An 18,082-nucleotide genomic window follows, 5' to 3' on the forward strand; every position below is an offset into this window, starting at 1 on the left:
AAATAAAAATTAACACTGTATACAATGCCCGTTTTTCGAGGGCAAAGTTGGAATAAGTTAAGATTGTCCGGGCATTGTATACAGTGTCCATTTATATTTGGACACTATAGGTTAAATATTGAATGTTTTAAAAATCAAATAAAACATTTTACTGCATTTTTTAATTATCATAAAAAAACTTGAAATAGACGCTTCCTTCAAATATTAGTTGCATTTTAATAATTTTTAAATCTATTCTCCAGAATGGAACCTCTTAACTGAAGTCAAATAGACCAATTTTTTTTTGCATTTACACTGATTTGTATTAGGTACAATATAATAATACAGTACCTAGTAATGACTACGCGACTTCGTGACAATATAATCATTCGATTTCGAATAGGTAGGGGTTTTATGATTAAATAATGAAATATTATCTAGATTACCTTTACTGTTTGCAATTATGTGATGTAACTATGTGATCACTTTGTCGTTGAAATTACGGATCCGTTCATATTATCGGCAGCCGTCATCGCGTATAGTGCGTACGCCATACAACAAGATAGGTATCTAGTAACTAGATGGTTTTGCTCTGTGCAGTAATTAATTCACTTTGCCCACATAAATCCGGACGGGGTACACTTTGCCCGGGCAATCTCGTACAATGCCCGGCCAATGTATGAAAAAATTTGAGTATTAAAATGGTCATTCTTACATTTGCCCAGGTTTCCTACCTTGCCCGTAACATATACACTATATACGTTTTACTTTAGTTCTGATTAAATAAACAAAAACTTGTCTCCTATTTATTTGGAAGAAAAATGATTAGACCACAGAAGCAGCAAAATTAAGTTTTGCCTACGTATAAAAAATCACTAGGGCCGGCCCTGATATTGGGGCAATGAATATTTTGCAAGTCGCCATAGTCCTTCGATCGTGTATGTGTGCTGATTGGTATTTGGATCTTTAAAGTTAATGCTATGGTTGACTTTAAAGTGCTTAAAACCTTCATCATTCAAACAATCATATTATGCATAAAAATAGTACCTGAAGAATTCATTTTGTATTCATAATTATTTTTTAAATACATACTTTCCAGCAATCAGAAATTATCGTGGTATTTGGTAGAATCCAATCTTTGATAATTCCAAGTAACGTTTCCTTATCCCTTTTTTTAACGGGAACTAAAAAGCATCGATTAGTACCCCGTTCAACGCCTCCAAATACCCACTGACCTTCAACATGATGGCCTCTGTGGTATTTGCCCTTGCCAAATTTACTTTCATCAATTTCAACTTCAATGAAGTTACCTCCGATTTTAGTCCTTTTTAAAATCATATGATCAAAAGTAACCTCACGACAAAAATTAGCCCAATCAACCATCGTATGTTAAGTTCTTCCCTAATGAATGTTTGGTTGGTTTGTTTTATCTATAGATACGTTAACAAAATAATTTTGGCAATAGACATGTGAGAATTTGAAAAAAATGTGTTTTTTCCAAATTGAAACCTCATATACATATCTACTCAATTTTTTATGTCGATCAGTGTATTTTTCACTGCATCTAGAAATATAATATATTTGATACATATATACCTAATTACTATAGAATTTGTTCCTATGGTAAATAGTGTCATTCAATATGTGTATATCTAATTTACCTCCAAGAATATGCATCTTTAACATTACTTCGTCTAGTTGTGTCTAGTAGTGCCATTTAGGACATAAATAGTCACTTTCTCTTGGAATAAAGAGCCACTTCTGGAGGTGATCGACAATATTAGAATTGAGAACAGTTAAACATTTTGAAAATTTTAATTAAATTATATGTTTCCATACTAAATAAAAAATAAACGAGTATACAAACACGAGACTACGAGAGGTTAACTTTATTAGAACACAGCACTTGACGTAATGACATTTTAATTATGTATTAAAATCTAGTTTCTCTATAAATAATAATATAATATAATCTAAAATTGTATTTATAATTGAATGATCATTATACCTAAATTATTATTAGGTAGGTGATAATGCAAGAATTTATATACACCAGATTGGCTATTTCTATTTTAGGAGGCGGTGACCGGAGCCGCTATATACTATGTTACTTTAACTGGTCATAGAGTCTGGCGACCGGAGCCGGTAGGCGGGGGGAGGTCCCTTTAGTTTGGAAATTGGAGCCGGGAGTCATTATATTTGTGTTACTTTTACTAACGAGGTTAAGTTTGTTAGGTTATCCGTCTGCCCTTAGAGCAGGTACACTCTCCTCCCCACGACCCATGAGGAGTCGCCCTCCCTCCTCCTCCACACCAAGTTTGCTATTTCAGCCCCGGGGGGTTTGGGAGCCGAGCCTCTATCCAACGAGAGGTCCGCAGGACCTTGAGTCTGGCGACTGGATTTATTTGACTTGTGTTACTTTTACTGACAAGGTTAAGTTTATTTGTTAAGCCATCTGTCCACAATTTTAGACCCTGGGGTTTATATTTGGGTTATAATAGATCAGTATAGCATAAAGACAAGAGCGTTGTGCGAATGTATAAAAACTCAAAATTCGAAAACTGCCTTTGTATATAACTTCAAAACGAAGTCCAGCTATCAAATTTTGATTGCACAATCGTTCTTAACTCGTAGTAGATAAGTTTCAAAAAAAAAAATATCAATATTCTTAAAAGGTGCAGTAAACTAAAGTGATACGTAAATGCCTAAAAATCGCAAAATAATAATTGTACCATTGTTCTTAGATAGTTAATATAAGTTCCAAAAAAAAAAAAAAAAATGGAAATACGTGCATGGGGTGGTAAGGTGCACTTGTTCCAAAATAACAAACAATTAATATTACCATATTAACTCTAATAAATTTTAAATTCAAAAAATATTTATCACCTGTTGAGGGTGCTAAGCAATTTAGGCGAAGTCCATTTTAATAGTAGCCTTTACTGGTTTCTTAAACCAATAATTTAATTTTATAGTTTGAACCTGGTAGAAATAAGCTAATCTAGTATGTAAGCAAAATTGGGAAGTCATATTTATTTGTCCAACTATTAACTATTATTTTTTAACACATTAATAGTTTTAAAAAAAAAAAAAAAAAACAGAAAATTATGTTGAACACTTAGATTTATAGTATTTATTAATTTATAATTTATAATTTTAAATTAATAATTATTATTGAGTAAAAATATATATTACCTTGAGCTATTGGTATAGAATCTTTCATTTCCAAAAGTGAAATATCATCTTTATCTTTTGAAGAAATCAATGTTTTACTATGTCCATTAAACTCATCATTCTGATTAGTATCTAATAGGTTATAAGTATCATATTTCAGCATTTTCCCTTCTTCCGATAATCGCCTTTCTAGTTCAAGAAGTTTAGAAGAAGTCTGCAGTGGTTGTTTGACTTTATTTTTAGGCTGATTCATAGCACCCCATTCATCATCGGAATCAGTAAAATCAGACATGGATTCATCATTATCCTTAACATTTTCATCAGATTCACCATATTCAACTGTATCAAAATCTGGCTGTACAATTAATTTTCTTTGTCGTTTCTCAAGAATAATTTCTTCATTTTGAGCTATAATTTAAAAAATATACATAACATAAGATTGAATAAATAAATTATAGAATAGTACGAATGTACAATACTATAAAGTATAAAATCAAAGAACTCCCTGTAGAGTAGGTGTGAACATACCTCATCATTGAGTAAGAAACTGTGGTTGAGTACTAAAGCTTGAAAATTTAATAGAAGGCTCCTAATATATTGTTTCAAAGACAGATGAAAAATACACAATTTTTTTTTATAAGCATTTAAAGTTCAAATATCGACAAAATACGTAAAAATGACGAAAATTTCCAAATTATTTTGAGTTAGAAATTCGTAAAAAATGTTCTTTTTAAATCCAAGATTTGAAAATGTAATGCAAGATTCCTCATAAATTTGTTTACCTTTATCGAAAAAAAAACGTCTACAGGAAAGTCAAATTAAATTTTTATGAGCGTTTGAAATTTTTATTTTTAAAACATTTGATATTCGCTTGATTTCTCATGTGACGATTTTCTTATTTTATTGTAATTAAAACACGAATGACTGTAAATATTTGAAAATTTCATTGAAAGTTAATATTTTTATTTTTTATACACCATAAATTAATGTTGAAAATATTTTGACTCTTTTTGAGCTGTTTACGGACATTCTCAGTTTTCAATTTTTTCAGTTTTTTTTTTCTATAAATATCAATAAAATTTTGTTTGTTGGGTAAAAAAGCGTGAAAATTTAATGATATATTGTTACAATAGCAGTTGAAAAATATTAAAAATAAATAGGTCCTTTTTTTTTTTATGAGCATTTGAAGTTCAAATGTTAACAAAATTTATCAAAATCAAAATTGAATAATAAATTATTTTGTAGTTAAAAATATATAAAATATTCAACTTTTATATCTAAGGATTGAAAATTTAAAACAAGATTCCACGAAGTAGTTAATTCTGTTACCAAAAAATCTAAAAAATACATAATCATAGTTAATTTTTATACTTATTTTAAGTTCAAATTTGGGGCGAAATTACATACATAGGTATTAAAAAAGTTTATAATATGTCTTATACCTAGACTGACATACCGTCCCCGCTCAGAATCGTTTTTCTTATATAATGATATCATTGAATTCAAAATTAATACCATCCATTATACAGTGACCCTTAAATACGTACTATTATCCATTACTATGAGGTACCTATAATAATCAATGATAAAAAACTATTTCATAGTTAGTATGAATACAATTTCATGGACCCTAACTCAGGAGCCCACACACACAATTATATCAATATATCTATCATCAAATTATTATTATTATTATTATTATTATTATTATGGAATCAATAAATAAACTCGTTATTTTATATTTATACGATGTATTTATTTATATTGTTATACGGATGGCGGGGCTATAGCAAACCAGCACCTTTTTTGGCAATTAAAGTTTTTTGGCCATGCATCATTTGGCAGTTTAAGTGATATTTTGGAATTCTTTTTTTCAAAATCTGTTTTTTGCATGCCTAATTTGATGGTAATTTAAAAAAAAATCAGTCGAACTTAATTAGGAAGTTTTGGTCAAAAAACTTCAAAATGCTCAATTTTCTCAAAAATCGTGTTTTTAAATTTAAAATACAAAAAATTTAAGATTTTAGAATTTTTTTTTTTTAGTTATGTTTGTATTTATATGCTCAACAATTTGGTGGAATCAGAACTTGCCTATCGGTTATCGTACTTACTTTTTATGTTATTGTTAATAAACCACATAAAACTGAATTATAAAGTTATTTCAAACATTTGCATATTTGAGAAACTCAAAATTGATTTTTTTTCTTTATTTGATGAGTAATAACATAAATAAGTTTTTGGTGAAAATAGCTTGGGTCGCCTTTGTCGACCGTACGTAATTTTGCCGCAGCAACGAGGGCTCTGCGCCAAAAACACTAGCGGAGCTCAACGTGGAAACCAATTTCTCCCAAACCAAAAAATATAAGTTAGTTCTGATTTCCCCAAAAATTATTATATGTTATTACTCATCGAATGAAAAAAAAAATAATCAATTTTGAGTATTCTCAAATATGCAAATGTTTGAAATATCAAATAACTTTATAATTCAGTTTTATGTGGTATATTAACAATAACATAAAAAGTAAGTACGATAGGCAAATTCTGATTCCATCATATTGTTGAGCATATAATTACAAGCATTTCTAAAAAAAAAATTCTAAAATCTTAAATTTTTTGTATTTTAAATTCAAAAACGCGATTTTTGAAAAAATTGTGCATTTTGAAGTTTTTTGACCATATCTTCCAAAATAAGTTCGACCGGCTTTTTTGGAAAGTAACATCAAATTAAGCATGCAAAAACACACATTTTTAAAAAAAACATTCCAAAAAATTGCTTAGGAGCTGAACTGCGTTTGTTCCAAGTCAAAATATTTTTAAATTATACTATGTATTAAACATTTTTTATTTTTTATTTTTTACTTTCTAAAGTACCAATTAGATTCACTATTCTACCAGAAAATAATTAAAGTTGAACATCTAAAATATATATTACCTTGAGTTATTGACTTTGAATCTTTCTCTTCCCAAAGTAACGTATTATCTTCATCCTTCTGAATTCTATCTGGATATGATTCACAGTCTTTAAATAATTTTATTTTAGAATCATTGTTTAAGACAATGAAATTATATTCTTCTGGTTCAATTTTCGCAATAAAATTTTCCAGAGCGCTTATCAAGTTTTCTGGAACTGATGTTCCTTCCATATCCAATTCATAAAGAAAAGTCCGAAGACCTTCTACCGAATCAGCAATTAGCTTAAAATGTTTATCTTTTTGTAACGAACAAAAACCCCCAGAAACACCTATACAAATTTAGTATATATTGTTTAAAATATAAACTATTAATAAAGAGGTTTGACGAAATGTACATACCATTCATAGGTAGATTATCTTCAACTTTTATTTCTTCTGTTTCAGTTTTTACTGATTCGAGAAATTCAAGACTTGGCTTAAAAAAAATAAAAAAATAATAATTGTATTCAAATGATAGGTATAAATTATAATTAAGAAGACGTCACACCCGCATATTATGTGATCTCAATCTTACACACGTACGACATAGACAAAACGTATTGGCGCAGTCTAAGTAGAACTCGAAGAAATTTGGTTCTAGAGTAAAAATATGTATAATAAAATTGAATTGTGACAATATTTCTTAGGGCAAGTCTTAGCAATTTTTAAAAAAAAATGTAATTTTGAAAAGTTAAAGGTATTATAAAAATGTTGAAATTTTTGTTATTTCTAAACAATATAATGAACGTTATAATAGGAATAATGGAAAAAATGCAACAACTTGCCTTCAGAAATATTGTCACAATTCAATTTTATAATACGTATTTATACTCTAAAACCAAAATTGAAAGAGTTCTACTCACACTGCGTAAACGCGTTTTGTCTACGTACGTGTGTAAGACGGAGACAACACATGCGGGTGTGACGTCTTCTTAACAATTATGAATTAATTACTTCATCATATGGAATGTTGTAATAATATATCCTTAAATCTGGCATTGAATCAAAAAAGAAATATTCCTCAGTTTCCAAATCATTCTTCCATATTGTACATTGTCTTTCATTACAATTGGTCACAATATCATTAATAGTTTTAAATTTAATCTAAAACAAATGTATACAAAATAGAAACCATATACATAAATAACAATAATTTTAACACTTTAGGGATTCTGATTAATAATACATTTATAAGTTATTAAACTCACAGTAACATAATCACAAAGTGCTTTTACAAGCCAAACTTTCCTGAAATATGAGAGTTCACTATAGTCTTTTTCAATTAAAGGATTCTTTTCATTCACAACAGCCCAAAAATCTGGATGGATGCCCAGTGAATTCATTACCTGAACATTACATTTTTTTTATTGGTTATTACTTACTCCACATAAATATTAAAAAGAAATTTGTTTAAAGTAAAATCATTACTCACAACAACTTTATTTTGTTTTTTTGCGTGGTATACTTTACACCAACCTGATACTTTTTTTGAAAGTTTTTCAGACCAAACCTTATATGGCATGACTTGACCAATAAATTTTGTTTTTTTTACTGGCATCAAAAGAGTAGTCATGATTTTACCCATAGTTGTAGATTCTTTAGGCATTAAAAACATTCTTTCAATTTCGCCTTGGTTAATAATATCAAGATCAAGTTTTTTAAATATGATAGTCACAAAATTGCCAATTTCTGGTAGCTGAAATATTAAGGAAATTAATTTAGACTTAACAGTCTTAACGTAAAATACATGATAATAATTGTATATTAACCTCCCACATTGAACTGATATATCGATGGAATACATCATTAAAATAAACTTCATTTTCCCAACTTAATATTTTTTCTAAAATATGTGCATTATCTTCATCAGTGGTCAGAGTAGTAGATAATATTTTATGATACTTTTTTAATCGTTCAGGGCGACAATGTGCAACACTTCGTAATAATACTGAATCATAACAATCTAAAAATAAATAACAATGAATCATAACAACCTTAATATATTTATTAATTATAATGAGGTAATGTGAAATGTAATTAATAATTAAAATAAATTAACAATATACCTTTTGGATATCTCAATTTAGAACTTGGTTTTCCTTCCATGTTTAGTAAATTGAATGTAAGATTAACATCAGCCAATGCTTTATAGTTACTAAAAATAAATCATTTTATTTATAGGAAATAGGAATGCAATAAAAAATAAATGAATAATTATTACTTATCAAGGTGGCTGATTTTTTCTTCTAATAGTTCTTCAAGTTCTAATGATATTTTAGTATGATCACTTCTAGCACCATAAAATGAATAGCAGTTCAAGAATACTTCCCTTATATCTTTAATTGCATCAGTAATGGAGCAGTATTCTCCATTTTTAAATTTTGTATCAACTTAAAATGAAATAAAATAATTATTGATAACATAAATAACAAACACTTTAAGAAAAAAATTATATACTTTTCTTAAAATCAATTTGCTCATGTATAGATTCTGTATAATCAATATCTACAGTATTGTTTGATAGATCCTTTAAAAGAGGAGGTGCTTTCAAATATATTTCTTCAAATATTCTACAAAATAAAAATACATAATATGCTAAATATATATACAGTATACACCATATCTCAATATATTAATTAAAAATTAATCATACATCATTCTGCATAAAAAATATCCATTAATATAATTAAAATGTAAAATGTATTAATTATATCACAATATTGTAGGTCACTATTACGTAGAAAGTAAAAGAAATCTATATTTTTCATTAATTATTGAGATGGATTATTTTTTCTTACTTATAAATTTCTGATATTTCTTCATTTTTTATTTTTTTGATATTGTTTGATTCATTCATGTTTACCTGTAACATAATAATACATTAAATATTAATGATTGATTACACCTACTTATATCTAACTATATCTAATTTTTTATATTAAATATTAAACATGATGTTAAAAGTAATCTATACATTGTGTATAGATTCACATGCCATGTAATGTTTCAATGTTTAACATTTAAGAATAACAAACAACTACATGATATACCTAAATTATAATACAACTTCAATATGAGTAAGTGCTAGAAGTGTGTTGAATAATATTGATAGTTGAAGTTCTTATACAGTTTTTATGGAATATTTTTAAAACATGTACACTAAAGACTTTGAACCTTACAAGTATCCCCTAAATAGACATCTTCGTAACAATTTTGATATTAAGAATAAATCAAAATGGTTTATAAATAACAGTTCTAAAATTCACATAAAACCAAAATCTAAAAAGCAAAAAATCGGTACTAAATGGAGAAAAATGTTGAACGATTACTCGCAGAATACGACATTACATGGACTTAGATATGCCGGTAATAATGAACTAAGTGCAAGTGAAAGGTAAATATAAATAACAAAATAAAATATTATCAATAAATACAGTCTATTGAATATTATTTCTAATGGCGTTTAAAGGTGTTTTTGGATTATATCTTTTGGTTTGGCAGTAATCACAGCAATTTATTTTATTGCCAACTTGGTTCATAAATGGCAAGACATGCCTGTAATTATAAGTCTATCGCCAAAAGCAACCCAGCTTACGAGTATACCATTTCCCGCCATTACCATATGTAATATGAACAACGCAAGAAAATCTGTTGCCCGAAATATTTTAGAAACGTAATGTATACCTAATTTATTAGCTACTTACTATGAATTTCGTAAAATATATAAATAATGTTTTACAACTATTCACGCACAGATCCTCAAAACCCGAAAACAATATCGACCGACGTCTTTTAAGTGATTTCTGTGACGAAGATCCATTATCAATGGATTCATCGATTGACAATTACACAGGCGATTGGGATTCATTAAAAAAATTTATGATTAGAGTATCTCAACCTTGTCATGAAATGATAGTATCATGTTTATGGGCCAACAACCCTAAAGTTTGTTCAGAAATATTCAACCCTTCATTAACAGACGAAGGTATATGTTGTTCATTCAATAAAGTAAAACCAGATTACATATTTCGGAACCCAAAAGATTTATCAGATTTAAATGTTACCTTTCCAAATCCGTCTGCAAATTGGACTCCTGAAAATGGATACCCACCGAATACGCCTGCTGAATATACACCCTGGAGGCCCTGGGGTGCCGGTAATCATTTAGGATTAACTCTTGTTTTGGATGCTGAAATAGAGGAATATTATTGTTCATCAGAAGTCAGCTATGGATTCAAAGTAATATTATAAATTTATAGGGTCCGGATCAATCTTGTAAAACGATTCTTTTATTTTGTATTTAAATCAGGGTTAGAAAACACGAAAAAGCCTGGGCTGCTTTTCTGTATTAAACCCACTCATTATTTTGAAAAAAATCACGTGCTGCTTTTCTGGATGAAATATAAATTCACTCTAATTTTTTTTTTTTTACTTGTGTTAATATTCAGAAAAAAATGTCATAACTATTGCTTTATATAGGTATACCTAGGTACGAATAAAAGTATAAAATGAAAAAAATCGGGTTAGTGGATGTCGCTCTGCTGTACAGTAGGTTAGATTAAGTTCACTGTATCAGATCACTGTATAATGGATGGTATTAAATTTTAATTCAATGATATAATATAATTTTATACGAAAAACGATTCTGAGCGGTGACGGTTTGTCAGTGTGGATATTGTATATTATATTTACATTGTTAATTGTTATATTACTTACTATATTAATACAGTCGCCGGTAAATTGAATTAATATTAAAAAATTATAACTAAATAACTAAAATCGTTGTTCTTGGTTATTTAATATGTAATTTCTTCCGAGTTTTAACATAAAATAACAATGAAAAAAAACTTTGTTTTATATTTTTTAAGATTTTTTGGTTACAGAATAACCTAATGCTTACAAGAAAAATCGTATTTTTTAATAGTTTTCAACTGCTATTTAAGCAATATATCAGTCTTGTATTACATTCTGACATTTTTTAACCCAACAAATAAAACTTGATTGATATTTATAGAAATAAAAACTAAAAAAATTGAAATTTTAAATTGTCCGTAAACAGCTCAAAACAAGCTAAAGTATAGGATTTGATAAAATAAACATATGACTTTCTTATAGACATTTTTTTTTAGATAACCTTTTAAGGAATCTTGTATAACATTTTAAAATCTTAGATTTAAAAAGAAAATTTTTTAGGAATTTCTAACTCAAAATAATTTCCACATTTTCGTGATTTTTATGTGTTTTGTCAAGATTTGAACTTTAAACGCTTAAAAAAAAATCCTAACTGGATTTCCAAATGTCATAATAACAATATATAAAGAGCCTTAGCCTTGTATTCAGTTTTCAAGCTTTTTTACAGTACAAATACAATTTTATTGACATTTATAGAACTTATATAGAAACTTAAAATGTTCGTTAAGAGTTTAAAACAAATGAATATTTTTTGAAAATTTTACCGTGTATAGAAAATACTATTTAATATAAACAACCAGTGAAAATTTCATGTAGGTACCTATACAGTCATTTATTTTAGAGTTAGACCGAAAACCAAAATCGATTTTGTCGAAACCCAATTTTACGTAAAAATGTCTATTCTTCTTTAATTTTTCTTTTTTCCCCGTGCTTTTGAAAACTATTTGGAATTTTTACTTTTGACCCCCCAAAGTACCAACTAGTTTCACTGTCCTATCAGTAAAGATGCTGTGGAAGAAAATCTAATCATTTTTATTGTTCTAAAAGGTGATGACAGACACCAAAAAAAAAAACTCTATATAAAGTAGGTTACAAGTGGGTCACTGAAAAGAAAAGTGTTAAATTTGAATTCAATGATATAATACAAGAAAAACGATTTTGAGCGAAGGTTATGATATATTGATATTATACTAAATGTAAAAATTCGAACTTTAAATGCATATAAAAAAATTTTGCTTATGAATTTTTATTATTTTCAACTACTATATTGTAACTATATATCAGGAGCCTTGTATTAAATTTTCACGCTTTTTTACCCAACAAACAAAATTTCCTGACAATTATAGAAAAAAAAACTAAAAAAATTGATAACTGACAATTACAGTCAAAAGTAAAATAAGCCACTTTTATCAACATTAAAATTTTTAATCTTAGCTATGAAAAGAAAAACTTTTATGAATTTCTTACTGAAAAATAGTTTACAAAATTTGAAAAAATATTCATGGTTTTCAATAGCTCAAAAAGTGTCGAAATAGTTTAAAAATTAAACCGTTAAACCGTGTATGGCATTACTGATATATAAACATATGGTAAACATTTAATGAGTCTACGGTTATTCGTTTAGAAAATACAACGAAATATAAAAAATCGATCAATAATTTACCGCAGAATATCAAATGTTCAAAAGCTCATAAAAAAATAAACTTCCGCTTCAGTACTTTTTTTTTGGTTTGTTATAGGTAGGAAAACTTTTGGAAAATCTTCTATTCATTTTTTCAATCTTAGGTATGAAAAGAAAAATTTTTATGAATTTCTAACTAAATAATAATTTACAACATTCAAAAAATTTCTCATGGCTGAAAAAGTTTCAAAATTGTTTGAAAATATAACCATGTTTAGATAATGATCGTTTTAACATTTAGTAGAACTTCAAGTATCTAGGTTCATTTGTTTTTAAGTTACAATAAATTATCAAAAATTGATTGATGAAAATTCTTTAATATACCTATGAAAATCCAATATAGTAAAAATTGTAATTCAAAAACTCTTAAAAAATTAATGTTGCTTTTCGGAAAGCCTTTTTTTTTTTATTGAGGTATGTAAATTTGGGAGGAGTATTCTTCGACATTTATAATGTTAGCTCTAAAATAAGTAAACCGTTTATGAATTTCTAACTGAAAAATGTTCGATATTTTGTTGAATTTTGTCAAAATTTTAACTTCAACGCATATAAAAAAAGTCGTGCATAATATGTATGTCTGATTTTTTTGAACTCATATTTATGAAACTTATAAGGAATCTTGTATTAAATTTTTTTTTTTTTTTTATCAAAAATAAAGTATATTTACAATCTATACATAAGTGTATAATGAGTAAGTGTGGCGACAGAGTAAATAAGTAATATATAAAAAAAAAAGTAACAAGAGAAGGAAGGATCCCAGTAGTGCCACCTGACCAGAAATGAATTAAATTTTTTTTTTTTTTTTTAAGCTTTTAATAAGTAAAAATTTTCTATCGAGAATAGTTTAAAAAAATATTACAAATATCTAAAAATTTCTCAAGGCTAAAAGAGTCCTAAAAGAATCAAAATATTATGAAAATGTTACCATTTATGTGAAATGCTAATATAAGTATTTAGTGAAAATGTCATTAGTCTACGGTTATAAATTTTTGAGTTACACCGAAAAATAAAATATATTTCCTTAAAAATTTGTTTTGCGTAAAAATTATCACTCTTCTTTCAATTTTGTTTTGTTTTTCTCGACGCTTTCTAAAACTACTTGGAATTTTCCATTTTGACCTCCCAAAAGTACCAACCTTTTCACTTTTTTAATAGAAAAGATGCTGATCTCAAAAATCGAAGCATGCTTACTATCTAAAATGTTGCTGACATACAGAAATATACACACATTGTAAAACCAATATATTCTTTCGTTCCGCTCAGAATCTTAAATTAGTTAGCTTACCTAGCCTTGCAGATAGGTAACGAACAAAACAATTTATAAATGTTAAATACCATAGGTATATATGTGCCTATATATTATATTTTCATTGATTCATTTTTATATTTCTCCCCTATGTATATTATATTTGTATTACATACAATGTATATTCGGGTTTCCCAATATACACACGTGTAACGTACACTTAACTAAAACAGTTCAAAACCGTATATATGATAGAAGATAATAGGAATAGTTTATAGTTTTCAATTCACATTACAATCTTAGATCATACTACGGATGGAGCCACATCGTATGATTTTGTTGCCGATTTAGGGACGAGTCACCGAATTAGATGATCGATGTGCGCAAGTGTAACGCAACTCCTCGCATAATTATCCATATGTACAATAGTTATCTGTGGATAAATACACGAGAAGACGCATTGCGCATGTGCATACCGAACACCCAATTCGGCGACTCGTCGCTGATATCATCAACTTTTTTTGTATTGATTTAATACGCTGTGGCCCCATCCATAGTATATGATCTAAGGTTACAATATAACTTAACTTATAAGCTATATCAAGTATAAAATTACAGCATTTTGATAATTTGTTTCTAAGTAGACAAAAAAACAATTTTGATAATCCGAACAAATACAATAAAATATTCAAATAAAAGTATTTGATTATAAAATACAAATACGCATGAAATAATATTTCAAATATATACCTATTTTGAAATAATTTATTTAAAAAAGATTCAAGAAGTATTCTAAGTACATTACATCTATACATACAATTTAATACCAGAGCTCAAACACTTTACAAGATTGGTACGAATCCATATTCGTATGTAAGAAAAGTAAAAATGTTATAGTAATTGCTAAAAAAAATGCTTTTAATATGCAAACATTATGTACAGTAAAATATTGCTTTAATATGCACGTTCAATTTTTTTTTAATTTAAATTAATCATTGGATGCACATTCATGTAACTAACTTAAAAATAAATAAAATAAATTTTTTTCTCACGTAATTTGCAAAATATTGATGAAGTTATGAAAATATGCTAAAAGAAATATTTTTTCTCATGAACTCTGTTTTTAATGAATCATCTTTATTTTGTCTACCATCAAATTACATACACTAAACATAAAGATAATAAGCTATTGTATAAAATCATGAAAATCCAGAGTCTAAATATAATATTTTATTATGGCATCAGACGTTATAAATCATAAATTATATTCCAGGTGATGTTACACAGTCCTGTAGAAACTCCAAAAATATCATCATTTGGTAGTTTAGTATCTCCAGGAAGAGAAACATCAGTAGAAATCCACCCTACCGTAGGGATGGCTACACCAACATTAGCTGAGATAGAAAAAGAAAAACGTCAATGTGTGTATTCAGCAGAAAAACAATTGAGATTCTATAAAACTTATACTCAACGGAACTGCATACTAGAATGTGAAGCTAATTTTACATTAACGTTTTGTCAATGCGTCATGTATTATATGCCAAGTACGATACTATTAAATTTATTATTTCGTTAACATTCTTTGTACAGTGCTGGGTCTAGGTATTTAAAATTAATAACATTTTACAGACGACTATAACTTCTACTCAGTGTTGAGTAAATTACTTTTAAAAAGTAATAAAATTACGTTCTCGTAACATAAAATATTTTTATTTTAATTACATTCAAATTACCCGACATTATTTTTATCATGTTACATTACTTTTTCATTAAATAAGTAAGGCATTATAAATATTGTTACTTTTTTAAAAATTAATTACAAAATCAGTCCATAACGACTAATAAGTAGTAGCCATATATAAGTACGATTAATTATTATAAAAATTCTATAGTAGTATAGGTATAACATTGATGATGTACCTAGGTATACATTGTTATTTGTTAATGACTTAATGTTACACATGAACAAAATGTATTATTATTTATTATTGTTTATTTCTTCAAACAGATAACAGGCCCCACTAAACTAACCTAACCTAACACTCAGCCATTACAAAATTATAAGACTGCTGGTGCGATTTTAATTCTGGAAAAATCCTAACATTTATTAACATAGAACAGTCGAGAAATTTTTTCGAAATTAAAATTTCTTCAATACATAATATACTAAACAAAAATGTAGTAAAAACTGAAATTTTATGATATTATAATATTATCAGAAGTTCAAACTTGGAAAAAAATGTTACAACAGTTCTCTAAAGGAGATGTTAGGAAATGTTATTATTTTAACAGCATTAAAATTGATTAATCCAAAATCTCACAATCTTGCCACAGCGGAGGACTTAAAAACAATTTTTTTTGACTAACTAGAACCACCTTAACATTATAATTTCACCCAACAAGATTTTTTGGATTATAATAATTATGTACAACTGAAAAAATTCGGACAGTAAAATTACCATGCATGAATTAGGTAATATTGGTCAAATTGTAAAGTTTTCATGATTATTATTATCTAGATAGTAACTATAATATAATAACTCAATAACCCAACATATACCTATGTACTTATTAGGTAATGAGTTTTCGGCAATATTTTATGTTTTTTAGTAAAAGTTCAATATTTGCTCAATTACTACCTACCTGAACATTTTAAAAATAAGTAATAACCTTTTCAAAATATCTACTCAAGAGTTCAAAACAAAATGTTTTAAGATCCCAAACCGGATTAAATTTAAATAAAAATTTATAATTTAATTTTAGACAATTAGTTTCTGTTTTTAAGAAATTCAGAGGTTTCAATTCAAAACGGACTTCTCCATTTTTCTAATTTTTCAGGATAGCTCTTTTTATTTGTTTCTCTGAATTTTTGATATTGAAAGTTTTCATCTTAAAATATGTACATTATATTTCTAAGTTTAAAGTAAGGGACAAAACCTTTATTAACCAGGAATATATCCCTTTTGTACAAAACACTTAACAACAATTAATATCCATCATAAGAGCATTCCTGACGATTAAGTACCATTAATATTTTTTTGAAATATATTATAATTTTTAAATATTTTATGATCAAAACTTTTTTATTTTTCATAATCTTAAGAGTGCCTGTGCGCCCTTGTTTTCGGAATCGTGTAAATTTTAATAGCCATTGATATGCACACACGATTCCTCAAATGTCATATATGTTATATATATATATATACGATTCCACGTAATTTTAAATGTAACACTGCCAAACAATTGTTTGCTCTATTATATAAAAAAAAAAAAACGATGTTCTATTGTATCAAATTAATGCTTATACGATTTATGCGAAGTTATCACTAAAAGTATAACTAACCCTAACTCACGTTAGACATCATGACTTAATCTGAAGATTTTTGGAAAAATTTACAATGGCTTTGGTTGCTATATGTTTTTAGTTGTATTGAATATTGATATTATAATATTATATTATGTTTCATTATATTTTTAGAAGACAGTTTCTCGAGAATTTGTGGTAAAAAAGATGAAGAATGTTCGAATAAAGCTAAATGTAAGTTTTATTCAAACAGTAGAATAGTATAATTTAATTGTCTACCTATTTTAAACTTTTAGATTTTGAGCTTATAGCGACTAATGTATTGATTACCTATACAATAATGTGGGTTTTTCTGTCTGTTTTTAACTTTTGGATCAGTAAAAATGCTAAGATTTTAAACTTTGTGGGTGGTTTTTGATAACAAATTGGATCTAGTTTGTAAATGGGGGAGGGGTTAAAAGTAAAAAATCCCAGTCTTCATTTTTCAAAATAACCTGGTAAAACAAAAAAATTATTATAACAAAACGGGCATTTTTATTTCGAAACAAATAACGGTAGATAGTTGAAATTTTCATAAATATTAGAATTTCCTATATACGTATATTCTATATACGGTATAATTTTCTACGGTATAAACTATACAATGATTATCACATACATTATAGCGACATACTCAATGACAAGGTACACTAGAACACCTACAAAACGGCAGGTCGGTTATACCTACTTTCACACTTTTAGATTCTGAACGAAGTGATGAATGTATTGATTTTACAATGATGTGTGTTTTTTTTTTTTTTTTTTTTTTTTTTTTTTTTTTTTTTTTTTGGGGGCCGAACACAACTTTTGGAGCAATAAAAATGCCTCCATTTTCAAAAGTTGTACTTTTTCTGAAAAAGAAAGTGAATTCTAGTTGGGACTTTGGGGGGGGCAAAAAGGGAAAATTTTCCCAATACTTTTTTCAAAGCGGGGGGGATAAACCCTAAAAAAATAACGGAAAAACGCCAATTTTTACCCAAAACCCATTTTTGGACAAAAACGAAAACTTAATTTTACTG

General features: G+C 27.3%; 3 protein-coding genes across 3 annotated transcripts in view; 2 read left to right on the forward strand and 1 right to left on the reverse strand.

The window, feature by feature from the left end:
• LOC100160594 (uncharacterized protein KIAA2026) overlaps positions 1–18,082 on the reverse strand; it is a 46,741-nt gene that overhangs the window by 5,501 nt on the left and 23,158 nt on the right. Inside the window, exons 3-13 of the mRNA XM_029489096.1 lie at positions 10,166–10,290; positions 8,559–8,671; positions 8,323–8,491; positions 8,168–8,256; positions 7,871–8,064; positions 7,534–7,797; positions 7,310–7,447; positions 7,056–7,205; positions 6,462–6,537; positions 6,083–6,391; positions 3,172–3,558 (exon numbers count right to left, since the gene is read on the reverse strand). Coding sequence (XP_029344956.1) covers positions 3,172–3,558; positions 6,083–6,391; positions 6,462–6,537; positions 7,056–7,205; positions 7,310–7,447; positions 7,534–7,797; positions 7,871–8,064; positions 8,168–8,256; positions 8,323–8,491; positions 8,559–8,671; positions 10,166–10,290 — 2,014 coding nt within the window. The remainder of the gene's footprint in view (positions 1–3,171; positions 3,559–6,082; positions 6,392–6,461; positions 6,538–7,055; positions 7,206–7,309; positions 7,448–7,533; positions 7,798–7,870; positions 8,065–8,167; positions 8,257–8,322; positions 8,492–8,558; positions 8,672–10,165; positions 10,291–18,082) is intronic.
• Positions 9,703–10,543, forward strand: LOC100569382 (pickpocket protein 28-like). Its single transcript, XM_029490958.1, has one exon. It carries the CDS (start codon positions 9,807–9,809, stop codon positions 10,350–10,352), a length of 546 nt encoding a protein of 181 aa, XP_029346818.1. The 5' UTR covers positions 9,703–9,806; the 3' UTR covers positions 10,353–10,543.
• LOC115034328 (pickpocket protein 28-like) lies at positions 14,793–15,454 on the forward strand. The gene has a single exon (XM_029490959.1). The coding sequence runs from the start codon at positions 14,997–14,999 to the stop codon at positions 15,294–15,296; it is 300 nt and encodes a 99-aa protein (XP_029346819.1). The 5' UTR covers positions 14,793–14,996; the 3' UTR covers positions 15,297–15,454.

The sequence above is a fragment of the Acyrthosiphon pisum genome, chromosome A2 (genome assembly GCF_005508785.2).
Source record: "Acyrthosiphon pisum isolate AL4f chromosome A2, pea_aphid_22Mar2018_4r6ur, whole genome shotgun sequence".
Classification (NCBI taxonomy): Eukaryota; Metazoa; Arthropoda; class Insecta; order Hemiptera; family Aphididae; genus Acyrthosiphon; species Acyrthosiphon pisum.